The sequence below is a fragment of the Emys orbicularis genome, chromosome 3 (assembly GCF_028017835.1).
Source record: "Emys orbicularis isolate rEmyOrb1 chromosome 3, rEmyOrb1.hap1, whole genome shotgun sequence".
In the NCBI taxonomy this organism is placed as follows: Eukaryota; Metazoa; Chordata; order Testudines; family Emydidae; genus Emys; species Emys orbicularis.
Window position 1 is genome coordinate 72,190,001 of NC_088685.1, and position 13,715 is coordinate 72,203,715.

Here is a 13,715-nt window from a genome sequence, read left to right on the forward strand (position 1 = left end):
AACCCCACTTGCCTCAGCACTGAGGCAATGTCTTGGTTTTTCACAGTATGCAATATTATTACGTGTGTCCAGGGCCGGCTCCAGGCACCAGCGAAAGAAGCAGGTGCCTGGGGCGGCCAAAAGAAAGGGGTGGCAGTCCATCCGTTGTTGGGGCGGCATGTCCCGGTCTGCGGTGGCAATTCAGCAGCGGCAACTCAATCGCTCCGCTTCAGTCTTCAGCAGCAATTTGGCAGCAGATCCTTCACTCACTCTCTTCCTCTTCGGTGGCACTTTGGCGGCAGCTCAATCGGGTTTTTTTTTTTTTTTTCCCTTCACTGCTTGGGGCAGCAAAAAAGCTGGAGCCGGCCCTGCGTGTGTCCAAACCATGCTGAGTGAACACTGCAGTAACATTTCACTTGTAAATTCCTGGAACACCACACCTATGACAACTGTATGAAAAAGATCATGCAAACATGGGCCAAATCCTACAGTTAGGGCCCTACCAAATTCACCGCCATGAAAAACATGTCACAGGCCATAAAAAAAATCAGGCGCCCCCCCCCCCCCCCCCCATGAAATCTAGCTATTGGAGGGGAAGGGCAGGGTGGGCTGGGGGCGCCCCAGCCGGGGGCTCCTACCCTGCCCCGGACTCCAGCTGCTAGTCACAGCTAGGCTGGGGAGGGATAGGACTTACTCTTCCCCTGCTCCGCCGGGGTGGGTAGATCAGAGCCACCTCCAGAAGCAGTGCAGAAGTGAGGGTGTACCACCCTCACTTCTGCTCTGAAACAGCCCCGGAGCTTCCTGCAGCTGGGGGGGGGTATCTGGAGGTGGGTCTGATCTCCCCAGGAGAGCAGCCGTGCAGGAGAAAAGCAAGTTCTGTTCCTCCCCATCCTGGCCAGGAGTCGGGCTTGTGGCTTCCGCCCCACAGCTCCTATCGGGGCTCAAGGCACCCAGGCTTGGGGCTTAAACTCCAGCAACTCCTGCCAGGGCTCCCACCCTGCGGCTTCTGCCAGGGCTTGGGGAGTCCATTTTTCCAGGGGGTCCTCAAATTGGCCAGGACCCGTGGGCCCATGCGCTAATCCTCCGCTGGCCAGGACTAGCAGCTAGAAGCCTCCAGCTAGAGCGCTCCCAGCAGCATGGGGGAGATCGGACCCACCTCCACGAGCCTCCTCTGGCTGCAGGAAGCTCTGCGGCTCTGAAGGCAGCACAGCAGTGAGGATGGCAATCCCACGACCCTCCTACAACAGTTTTGCAAGCCCCCCACTCCAACCCCATTTGGGTCAGGACTCCCACGATTACAACACAGTGAAATTTCAAATGTGAACATCTGAAAACGTGAAATTGACTTATTTTCAAATCCTGTGGCTATGAAATTGACCAGAATGGACTGTGAATTTGGTAGCACCCTACCTATAGTCCTTACTGAATCCCTTTTCAGAGGAAACCCCCCCCACTGAAATGAAAGGTAGTTTTTCAGTGAGTAAGTTTGGTAGGATTTGGTTTTATGTCTGAATATATCTGAACCATAGTGAATTAAACATAATTACCATTTTTAATTCTATGAAAAAATTGCTACTGTTGCTTTTGACAGAGTATGGAATGTTGAGTTACTCTGGAAGGTTACTCTGGTTCAGCAGGAGAGACCCATATCTAGGCATCACTGTTGAAAGCAAAGCTACACTGTGCCTCTGTCTGGCATTTGGCTTTTAGAAATATTTATTCCATTTAATCAGGAGACTTTACCTGACACAGATGCCTGAAAAGCTGCAGAGATTTCTGGTCCAGCTCTCCCTTTGACAATACATGGCATCGAAGATACAATAAGGCATTCACTAGCAGCTGTTCCTGAGTCGGGTATGAACTCTGAACCCCTTCATCAAACTCTCCTTCAAAGCGTTTCAGAGATAACTTTTTAAGGCCACAGAGGATGTTCATAGATTGCACTGAGCATAAAGTATCCGCATGTGCAAGGTAAGTGGGGAAGGTGGGACCAACAGAAGGAAATGCCAACAAAGAAGTAACAAGGGTGTCAAGTTTGGCTGGACAGACAATACTGTTGAGTGTTGTATAAACTTCAGAGGCCACTAGTCTCATGCCATGCTGCAGCTGTAAAATGGCAGCTTGCAGTGGGGTGACAGCATCAGGGTACAAAGCATATTCTTCTGCCAAGTGTTTTCTAAATTGATGGTGAGATTGCTGCCAGGATGCTTCTTCGTTTAGCATGTTCTGTGCTGCCTGGAGCGACTTGGGCCTATTTCCACGAAGGAACTGTAGAAGGCGGGCTAAGAGATCCTGGACTGTGGAAATTTGTGCAATGCTGGTGACATATTGGTGAACCTCCTGGTATAAGCAGTCATATGGGGGGACTTGGGGTCTGAAGGCCTGTTTTCTGGAAAGATTTCCTATTTGTTCCTTCAGCTGTTGAATTCTTTGGGGTAGAAATCTATTAGGAAATAAAAATATTGACCAATTTTAGAAGCATATTATAAACATAAGTATTCCATTAGGGTGCACAATAAGACTACAGTATATGTATCACCTATGCAATGCGATATTTCCTAACAGACAGCACTACTGAAAGTGCTTTATGAAGCTCAGCCATTTAGAACTGGCTCTAATTCTAACTTCTTATAACGAATTGTCAAAGCAATCTGCATGTGCTGAAATGAGATCAGGAACTCTCGTTAACAGTGGAAGATTGTGAACAACGATTGCATGCTGGAGTTTGATCCAATCTCTTGCGTACAGAAGGCTCCAAAACAGTACAAAAGGAGAGTTGCCTCTTGCCCATTAAAATTTCTTCCCCAGTTCCTCAGCTTAAGAAATACAAATTCAAGGAGTATCAGAGTGCTTCACACCAGTATAAAGGTTCCTCATACTGGCATAGCTTATTCCTCTTCCCATATAGAGGTATACGGCATCTTTATATTGGTATAACTGCATCCACACTCGGGGGTTGTACTATTTAAATTATACCAGTGTAGTTAAAGACATACCCTAAGGGCATGTCTAGACATAAGTTGTATGTCTACACTCCATCTGGGAAGTGTGATTCCTAGTGTGGGTAGACAGACTTGTGCTAGCTTGCAGTGTGGACGTTGCAATATGGGTGGCAGCTTGGGCCAGCCATCTGAGCTTGGCCCCCGGGGGTTGGATGGGCTCAGACACTTATTTTTAGCATGCTAGTTTGAACTGAGCTAGTGCAAGTCTGCTGGGAATCATACCTCCCAGACACAGTGACCCACCATGAGCGATCACCAGCGTAAGTCAGGCATTTGTGCTCCACTAAATAGTTTCTCTACGTGCCTTTACTATCCTGATATGCAAGTCTTTGTCCCGGAATCAACTATACCAGAGATCTCCAAACTGTGGGGCACGCCTCCCTAGGAGGGCACGGAGGAACGTTTGGGAGGGGGTGGGGGTGGGAGGGAGCAGTGGGCCAGCCCCCAAGGGGGGCGGGGAGGGAGCACCACCCAGCCCCATCCCAACTGCAGCTCTGCTCCAGCCCCGCCCCCAGCCGTGGCCCCGACTCCGCACTCGGACAGGGGCCGGCTGCCAGTCCCCACCACGGCCCAGCTGTGGCTCCGATCTTGCCCCCAGTCTCATTCCCTGGCCGTGGCTTTGTTCCCAGCCTTGCTCCCGGCCCCAGAACCACCCCCAGCTATGGCCCCAGCCTCAAGCCCCTTACCCCTGTCCATGTCCCGTCCCGGGAGCAACAGCCCCACTCCTGGCCCCAGCTCAGGGGGGAGGTGGGGGAGGGGGAAGAGGGCAAGGCGGGGTGAGGGGGGACATGACCCTTGAAAGTTTGGGGACCACTGAACTATACAAACAAAAAATTATTTCTAAAAAAGCAATACAAACAACATTACAATGCAATGGAAGAAATCCAAATCACGTAAGCAGGTGAGACTCCCAAAGAATATCGCTGGCCTCTCCCAATCATCAACAAAATAGTTAAGTTCTTCTCCCATTACCTGATATGGGGATGAGTGAAACTGATAATTGCTTCATCCTCAAGATCTTTTCCTGTATGTAATTGCGCTGACAGATTCAGTGTCTTCCATTTACACTGCAGGTGGTGTAACTAGTAAAGAACAATTTAAACAATTTTATGGTTTTCTTTTAGGTAGCACACAAAGTACACCTGCCAGGAGATTTAAGAAAACATGACTGAATAATCTAATAATGATACTATAATATGGAGCTCATGCTTTTGCAGCATTCACCTGTGTATAATTAAAATTAATTTCAGCCACAAATGCTATGTATTCCAAAGTAGGAGTCAGCTTTAAAAAAGGGATAGAAACGCCACACTCACCTCCTCCTTGGCATACTTGAGTTTGTATTCTCTTTTCACTGCAGGATCAAACCTAGTCTGTGGAAGCCAAACCTGGATCTGCACCAAACCCATATTCACCCAGAGGCTACCTTGCCGAGCTGTCTCTGATAGGTCCTGAATTCCTTCTCCTTCCCCAAAGAACTGTTGCAAGCAGGTCAGCAAGAGACAGAGGACTTCTTTTGGCAGTATCTCCTGACCAGCGACATCCTTAAGTACTTTGAGAATGTACTGAAAAGCCACAGGGTCCTTGGAGGAGAGTTTATCACAACACTGTGAATATTCCTCTTGCAGGTCTACTGGAACCAGATCCTTCAGAGCCAAGAGCTGCCGACATAACATTACATCTTGGATTCTGGAATCTGTACACCTGAAGGAATAAGAATAAAAAGATATTGGCATCCTGGGGAGTACAAGGTTCTGTAATATTGCTGGTTTAGGTAAAAGATGTGTAGAGGAAGGACCTCAATAGTACCTAAATTCTGCCATGGAAGAAACAGACATGTTGGTCCACAAAACTGTGTTGACTTCTTGAAGCTGTTGTGCTCTCTCCATCCACTCTCCCAATATCACATGGGATGATGACAGAACAGGAAGGCCACTTGCATCCCACTGGCTTGTCTTGCTGCTGCTAGTTAGAATTTCAAAGAGGCACTTTGAGAAAACTGCTCGGTTCAAAATACCTGGGCCCTAAATTAAAAGATTAAGAGATATGTAGTGTTAATAGCATTTCCTCACTTACACAAAGGTAAGCTTTATGAAAGGCTTTTTACCAAAACTACAAGATAATTGCTCACTTCAGCAAAACTATTAGAAAAAAATCAAATGGTGGAGCATCTCCAGATTTTCCACACACACACAGCACATGCTCACATTCACCTCTACCAGCTAACAAATATTGGGAGTGGAACAGCTTGTCTGGTCTATACTAGAGTTTTAAAACATGTTTATTTCTAAAACTTGTTAGCAAAATTATTTTAAAAATAGACATTTTATCTTAGTCTAGCTACCCAATTATGTCACAAAACACAAACCTTCATAAAACGGTACATAGGGGATTTAGGCATTTTCCTTTCCTCTGCACCAGGTAGCGGCTTCCAGGTTAACCAGTATTCCGGATCTGTGGTTACAGTACTGTGCCAGAAGAATTCTAATACGCTACTGACCAGTTCTGACCACAGAAGAGACATTTCTTCATGGGATACCTAAAAGAGAGAGAGAAAAACAATTAAAGTCTCCTAAGATAATTTACTGGCAGCGAAAGAAAATTATTATGCTTGAAACAAGAGAAAAAACACTGAATAGAATGTATGTGTGAAATTCTTTTCTGATGGAGATATTATCACCTTTAGGCTTCTTTAGCATCATAGAGTATGGTTTACATCTCCTCTGAAAAAAACTATACTCCTACACAATAGCTTCCCACCAGGTGTCTGTGCCCAGCAGCAGCTTCCATTCTCTCCCTTCCCTGCGCGCGCACACACACACACACACACACACACACACACACACACACACTGTTGTGAAGGATAACTTCACAGGCCAAGTTTTCCAAACATAACCTCTGTTGTGTGACTCTGCAACGTTGCACAATGGTGCACAGAGTTCCACAAGCCCAGAGAACAGATAAAGCCCTCTGACAATCTGGCCAAAAGTATTTGTTGAGAACTTGTTGGTGTATTGAAGCCCATGGGAGCTACATGCTTGTGTCACTGTTAAATTCTAACCAGCCAGAAGTGCTATAATCTATTTACCTACTATGTAGGCAAAATGACATACAAAAGTAGGCCACACAACGTTATTCCAGACTGCAGGATTTGGCAAAAAATGTTTTATATTATATATACACATTAGTCATAGAAATGAAGACAAGAGTTTTAGATTGATCTATCTACAAAGCAAAACCATTACATGTTGTCTTAATTTAAGTGGGCTACAGTAAGTCAACTGGTTGATTGGTTTCCTTCAACGGTGTATCGTACCATTTTAATGGGAACAGTATCATACAGATGTACAGATTTTAATGCTAGACCTGAGATTGCTTTATAGGTCTGCCATTATATTGCTTTTGTGCTCACAACTTTTATTTGGCCTACCATTTCTCCCAAGTAATAAAATGTGTTGGAACTATTACTGTTGCAAACCTGTGAACTAGACACAGGAAGCATACTACAGACGCTCCCCGACTTACACAAGAGTTCCGTTCCGGAATGCCTTGCGTAACTCGAATTTTGCGTAAGTCGGAAACATATACCCGAACCATTATGCAAAACAAAACAAAAACAAACAAAAAACCAACAACCCTATTTCTATCTTACGGAACTTTTTCCGTAAGTGCAGATTTGCGTAAGTCGGGTTTGCATAACCCGGGGGGCGTCTGTAGTATGTTACAGATATTAACACTCATTCATGGACGTTTGAACACAAACTTCTGCAAGCCTAAATTAAACTAAAACTTGTCCTTACCTTATCAAGATGTAACAAGTGCCACAGTCCATACAGATGTTGAGAGGCAGCTGGTGTCAGTTTAAGGCAAAAAGCTACATACTGACTTAGCTCTGAACACATGTGTACCTGTTGATTGCTGTTCTCCCTGTAGCTGAAGAAAAAAACTATCAACAAAAAACTTTGCTACATAGTATGCAACTTGAATGCACAACTGAATGAGAAAAAGTGATATCTTGACTGTAGCAAAGAGGTGTGAAACAGGATATTCCTGGGTTCAAAATCAATTATGTGACACTTTTTCAATGAGACCATAAACAAGTCATTTAGAGGCAATTTCACCCATCTCGTTTTACTGTTCTTTTATAAAAACATGACCTTCACTGAAATCCTGACACTGTATTGAGTGCACCAGATTTTTTTTAAAGCTCCATTAGGGAAGCTACTCTATAAACCTCATTTTCTCTGCAATGCAATAATGCAGAGTTGCTTTCTTCTAAGAACTGGTAATTAGTCATAAAGCACACCTATATTTAGCCACTTGAAACAATGAAAATATTTACCGTATATACTCGTTCATAAGCCGAATTTTTTTTGTAAAAAAGGGAAGCACCAGAGAAGGGGGTCGGCTTATGAACGGGTATAGAGAGGGAGAGGTGGGACACAGCCCCTCCCCCCAACAGAGGGAGCAAGGAGAGGCAGCACAGCCAGCAGAGCCAGAAGGGAAGAGGCGGGGCCAGAGTCTCTCCGCTTCTGGCCATGCTGCTCTCCCCCCAGCCTCCGAAGCAGCTGCAGCTCCGGGGCTGGCAGGCTGCAGCCGTGCCGCTCAGCCCCGCTCCCCAGAGCAGGCTGCGACCGCACCACCCGGTCTGCAGGAGCAGCTCCAGACAGGTCAGAGACATCCTCCACTGGCCCTCCCCAGATAAGGTGGGGAGGGATGAGATGGGGAGAGTGTAGGCATCCCGGGCTAGGGGTGAGGTCATGTGGGGGTGGTCACAGGGATTACTCCCCTGACTCCCAGCTTCTCCTCCCACAAAAATTTCCCCACCAGTTGCTGTCCCGGCCCGTCAGGGTAAGCAGCTGGCGTGCCGGGACACTTTGTTTACTTAGGTTTACCTCCGTGCCTGCGGACGCTCGAGGTAAACAAACCATCTCGGCCCGCCAGCGGCTTATCCTGATGGCCTGGGAGCCAAAGTTTGCTGCCCCCTGAATTATAGGGTCGGCTTATGAACAGGTTATACAAATGTTCCATTTTTACTTATCCATCTTGGAGGGGAGGGGTCAGCTTATAAACAAACTGGCTTATGATCGAGTATATACGGTAATTTAATTCAAATGGCCAACTGTGTGTGTACATTTTACTTTTCCCCCCCCCCCTATATTCTGTTTGCACAAATTGCACTTGTAGATATGTCCCTTTCGATGATGCTCATTGTGGTGTGTAGATCTCTTGCTTCTCAAGCTCTTATTGAACTTTTTGCAGGAGCTCAAGAATATGACCATGAAGGCCTGACAGAGGATTGAGAATTAAAGAACTAATAATCAGGCTTAGAAAAAAAAAAAAATTACTTCCTAGCAGGACTCTGTATAAAACCATGGGCTTTCTTTTGGTGCTGTCACAATCCAGTCTACTGTTAATAAAGATATTTCTTTTTATAGTCTAAATATATTATTCCAGGTGGCTTGAATAGCACAGTTATGCTATGCCTACATTGCAAACTGAGGGGGTGAGTCCCCTGCTCGCGAACACATACTTTCGCCAGCTATCATCAAGCTAGTGCAAAAATAAATAGCAGTGTAGCTGTAGCGGAGGCACCGCTGAACCGTGCCTAGTACCTAGCTGCCTGAAACCAGTGGGTATGTACTTGGCACTGCTCAGCCATGCCTCTGTTGCTGCTACCAGGGCTACCACAGCTATGCTGCTATTTATACTCACGCTAGCTCAAAGACAGCGAGCACGAGTATATGTACCGGAGCAGGGAATCACCACCCCGGCCCCAGCTCATAGCCTTAGCCTATGAATAGCCGTAGCCTTAGAATAATCACTTCGATAAAAATCCCATGTCTGCCCAAGAGCTGATGGGACGAAAGCTAGAAAATACTCGAGTTTAAACAACTCCTTAGACATTTCACTTTGGCTTTAGGTCCCAAGAAATGTGGTTTTGCATATAGATAAGAATGATATATGTTGACTTGTAAGCAAAGGTAAGTAGTGCACTGATCCTCATAATTTTGCACAACAGATTCTAAATTTCATTAAAAAAAAAAAAAAAAAAACCCTGCTCTTCCCTCACCTTCTTAGACAAGCCGTAGTTACACAATCTGCTGTCAGTTTGTACTGCCAGAGCACTGCCAAATACTCCATTGCGGGCCACAGCTGAATCCTACTACAGAGCTGGATTAATGAGGCAGAGTCCAACTGACTGGAGACAGTGTCTTCAGTACGAATCTCTTCTGGATGACCAAGCTTAACTCCTCCTGCTTTCAGGTGTGAACACTGTAAATTCACAAATGTCCTTAATTCACCTGTAAAATGGGGGATAAAAAGCACATGAATGCACATAAACACATATTTATCGATTAACAGTCCGAGCAGCAAATCTGAAAGGAACTGCTCATTCACACAGATACAAATGAGAAAGATAAATATTTCTGGATGAAATAAACATAAGCTAGATGTTCTGACACTGTGCTTCTGACTGTACTTGACTGTCACATATAAGGCAAATTATTTACCTGGATTAACATCTTCTAAATGATTAGCTCTGAGAACCAGACCCTTGGCCCGCAGCAGTGCTTTCTTTATTTCCCATCCAGTGGCAGCAGTTTTCAGACAACAGATTTCGTCCTGCCATCTGCTTTCTCCAAAGGCAGATCTCATCTCCAGGATGTCGAGTGCTTTGCAGAATTCTTTCAACTGAGCAACAGACTCCACCACCAATTTATCCTGCAAATGTTTTAAAACACACAACAACAACAAGAAAAGATATTTAAATAGTTTTTGTTTCAAAGGTTATAATGACATAATCAACATGATCAGTGGCCCACTAACATTGTGCTCATGCTTTCTAAATCAGAGTACTTACACATGCAAATGGTGTGCAACTTTATGCACAACTTAACACCAATTCTTAATGCTTCATCTCCCTTATGTTCAATCCAACATTACAAAGATGGGTATGTTGAGATAACTGGCCAATGGATTAGTATTTAAGATTCAGTTTGTGTAAATTGGAAAAGGTAAAATAATTTTCACAATGTTTTAATACTTTTATTTAACACATTCATCTCTTGCTGATCGTCAGGCATGTACCACGTGTTAACAATTGTATGACAGTGTGTTTACAAAGACATGCCTGGAACCATCCTCGCTGCATTGACATTAACTAGTTTACACTGTTAAGTCTTTCTACACCCTCTGAAAATGTACCGTGGTGCTTTTCATATTAGCTCATTGCGCTAATGCATTAGCTGCTTATGGAAGTTTGGAAGGATGGACTCTCCTTCCCCAGGCAATTGAATACTAGTCAATGGAATGCAGAAAATGCCTCATAATCTAACAACTGAAGAGGTAGCATCACCTGTTCAGTGGTTAGTGTTGCATCTCTCTCTAAAGAAGCTGGGTGGGGAACACTGGAGACAGCTGAAGGCAATTTTAAATGGCAGCTCTCTAAATCAGGGTTTCTTAAATTGGGTTGCCAGAAAGTGTCAAAGGGTCTCGTAGGAGGCTCAGTGAGGGGGAAGGAAGGCAGGCAGGGGGGAAAGGCTCTCACCGGTGGCAGGAAGCGGAGCACCACGGCTGGGAGCTGGCGGAGTAGAGCGGGCTGGGGCCGGGCTGCTCCGCTTCCTGTCGCTGCTGGGGGGGGGGGGGGGGGGGGGGGAAGAGGAGGATCCCTTCCTTCCCCAAAGCCCCTTCCCCCGAGTGACACGGCTGGGGCCGGGGTAAAGGAAGTGGAGCAGGCTGCTCCTGGCCCCCCGCTAACCCCCAGGCCACTCTGGGCCTGTGGGCCCCCCAAAGTGCCCCCCCTCAGCATCTGCCTCCCAGACCCCGGGGGGGGGGGGGGGGAGATCCTGGGGCCCCACACAGTCCCCCAGCAGGGGGGCTGTGTAGGGCACCCAAATGGTTAGGGACGGCCCTGCGCAGGGGCAGCTCCTTCAGCTCCAGTCCCCTGGGGTGCTGCAACCCTATGCGCCAAGTTGCAATGTCACTTTCACAAATTTGGCCCAGCCCCCATTAAAAGGGCTGGGCCAAGCTGAGTAGTGCTGTGATCCTGAAAGTTACAACACCCGGAGCGGGGAGTCAAGCCCAGCCAGCCCCAGAGGACAGGCGCAGCAGAAACCACCAATCTGGTACACAGAGAGTATTTACTTAATACTTATTTACTTATTATTACATTACTGTGTATATTATGTATTGTGATTAAGAAATATTTGGTAATCCACATGTTTTTTGTACTAAAGATATTTACAGGGTCGCAACAGGCCATCAAAGTTTACAAGGCCTGAACCCAAAAACATTGAGAGAGACTGCAGGAATCCTGATAATTGAGTACTATCAGTGTGAATAGTTTGGGTATATGACCTATTCAAAAGGAAGTGAGGGTGAGGCAGAAATTAGACTGAATGAAGGTAGCCAAGTAGGAACCGGGGGTAAATTTTTTTAAAAGTACCCAACTTTCAAATCCCACTTTCAAACATGTTGTTGGCCCCAAGCCCAAATTTTTAGATGTATTTAGGCATTGCGTTGTAATGTGTAACTGATTTGGGAACCTAAGTCTTATTTTCAAAAGGAATGTAGGTGCCTAAACCAGTTACACGTGGCACAGAGGAGCGCAGCAGTGCCTAACTACCTTTAAAAATCTGGGCCCAAGGGCCAGATTGTAAATCTAAAGATATAGATAGATGCCTACCAGGGTTGAAATCAATAGGAGTTAGACACATTAAGTACTTCTGAAAATCCCACCAAGCACCTACTTGAACCTTTAGGTGCCTTCGTGCCTAAATACCTTTTTGCCTTTCAAAAGCTAAGACCTACTGACTTTCAGTAAAGTTAGGCTCCTAAGTGCCTATGTCACTTCTGAAAAGGGGATTTAGGTTTATTTTTTAAGTTAATTCTTTCAGCAGTTTATCCTTTTATAGAAGGCCTGGAGGAAAAACTGTCAACTAGGCCGAACACTAAAATCTACCAACAATGGTTTGGTTTGAAAATGCCTGGTGCAGTTCACACTGGGGGATGTACCTCCCTTGTTCTGCCTAGTCTGAAATTCACAAATATCCAGGACTACTTTACAGCAGAAATATCTTCATACTCATGCAACACCCTAAGCAGTTTGTTAAAGAACTGCTTCTCTGGACAACCCATCAACAATGTTGTTACTAATTTAGACAGCTGATACATATCAGAAAGAAATTCATATTAAAAAAAAAAAAAGTGTTAAAATTAGCATTAGTCATTCTTATGAATCCAGGGAAATAAGAGTGTCCATTTGCTGGCTTGGGAAATGAGTAGAATAGTACAAGACCCCTACAGAGATTTGCTGCAAGCCTTAAGGAATGTTTGTAATATACTTCGACATCCTTGGAAGCAAGGTGCTATAGTTGTCCAAAACATTCTGTTACAAATGGAATAACGTACCTTGAAAGGAAGAGGTCTCCCAAGAGACTTCTGCAGCTTCTTTACACCAACAGAAATACCAGCAGGACTGGCCAAACAGCTCTGAATCTGCTGTGAAACAGACTGAATTTCCTTGGAAACCCTTCAAGTAGAAAGGAAATAAGTTTTCAAAAAGTTCAAGAGGGTAAAGGCAAAAGGACATGCAATAAGAACAAGAAAGTTCCATTTTTTGGTGGAGTATAGGAGGAAAAAAAGTGTGCTGCAAAAAATTACACATAGGTACATCTTCACTGAGGATAGGGCCAATGCTAAGAAACGTCAGAAGTTCTAAAACAAACTCATTCAGCTAATACACTTGTGCTTGCAGTGAGAGTGGAACATAAACATCAATACTTGTGCTTACAGAGTAAATGAATCTTATCAGTTTTAGCTGGTGTATTTTAAAAAGAACGCTAACGTAACTGTTTAATATGGCCACATATGTAGCAAAGGGGCCCCGGGGGGAGAAGGGGGGGCCGCAACCTTAGTTGCATTATGCACGAGCTAAACAACCTACTTGTGCTGCTCGTGTCCAGTCAGCATCTGGGGAATTCTGTTGATTAAATGCTTCACAACCCAGTGCCAGTGAAGCGATAGGAGTGCCAAGCCTGGAGAATCCACCGTCAGAGTGTCAGATGCTGCCCAAAACCGGTCACGCCACAGCAAGCAGTAGAAGATCTATAGGCAAGTCAGGAAAGTTATAGCCTTCCCATCTCTGAAGCCTGGCATATTACAGTACATCTTGCATTGTAGTTGGGGCACTGATGTTCTTAACTCTGCTGCTCTCATAATTAGACAATATTATGTTTTAAATCAAGAGATTTGTCCTCAACTGGTTTACCTATGTGTTCTAAAAATATTAGCAACTGTAGAATCCATTGTTAACTGATCCCCATCAGTGTATGAAACAGAGCACCTAGCAAGATGGACCTCCTTCAAGGATTTTACAATCTAAATTAGATATGGACAATACAATTCAGACAACACACCAGATGAAGAAGGTATAGCTTTAAAGCAACACAGTTATTGCTGGGGATTGACTTTAAAAGGCTTTGTTGCAAGAGGCTTTAAAACAGAATCTAGATGGAGGGGGAAACTGTTTGGTACTTTATGGGAGAAGGAATTCCAAGTATACAAAGTGGCATGGAAAAAGGAGAGCGCAAGAGAGAGTGAAAGACACAAAGGCTATGTTAAAAGGGAGTTTGTGGGTGTTAAGTAAGTAGAAATGAGAACAGAGATGTAAGAAGAAATAGACTTGTTCAGGTATGAGAGAATGAGGAACCTGAACTTGACGTAGAAAGT

The 13,715-nt window shown here is 45.0% G+C and overlaps 1 protein-coding gene across 1 annotated transcript in view; it reads right to left on the reverse strand.

Annotated features, from left to right (window-relative positions):
• MDN1 (midasin AAA ATPase 1) overlaps positions 1 to 13,715 on the reverse strand; it is a 172,173-nt gene that overhangs the window by 44,890 nt on the left and 113,568 nt on the right. Inside the window, exons 54-63 of the mRNA XM_065400340.1 lie at positions 12,931 to 13,091; positions 12,396 to 12,516; positions 9,497 to 9,707; positions 9,055 to 9,286; positions 6,782 to 6,914; positions 5,350 to 5,520; positions 4,791 to 5,005; positions 4,298 to 4,685; positions 3,954 to 4,063; positions 1,723 to 2,422 (exon numbers count right to left, since the gene is read on the reverse strand). Of these exons, the coding sequence (XP_065256412.1) occupies positions 1,723 to 2,422; positions 3,954 to 4,063; positions 4,298 to 4,685; positions 4,791 to 5,005; positions 5,350 to 5,520; positions 6,782 to 6,914; positions 9,055 to 9,286; positions 9,497 to 9,707; positions 12,396 to 12,516; positions 12,931 to 13,091 (2,442 nt within the window). The remainder of the gene's footprint in view (positions 1 to 1,722; positions 2,423 to 3,953; positions 4,064 to 4,297; positions 4,686 to 4,790; positions 5,006 to 5,349; positions 5,521 to 6,781; positions 6,915 to 9,054; positions 9,287 to 9,496; positions 9,708 to 12,395; positions 12,517 to 12,930; positions 13,092 to 13,715) is intronic.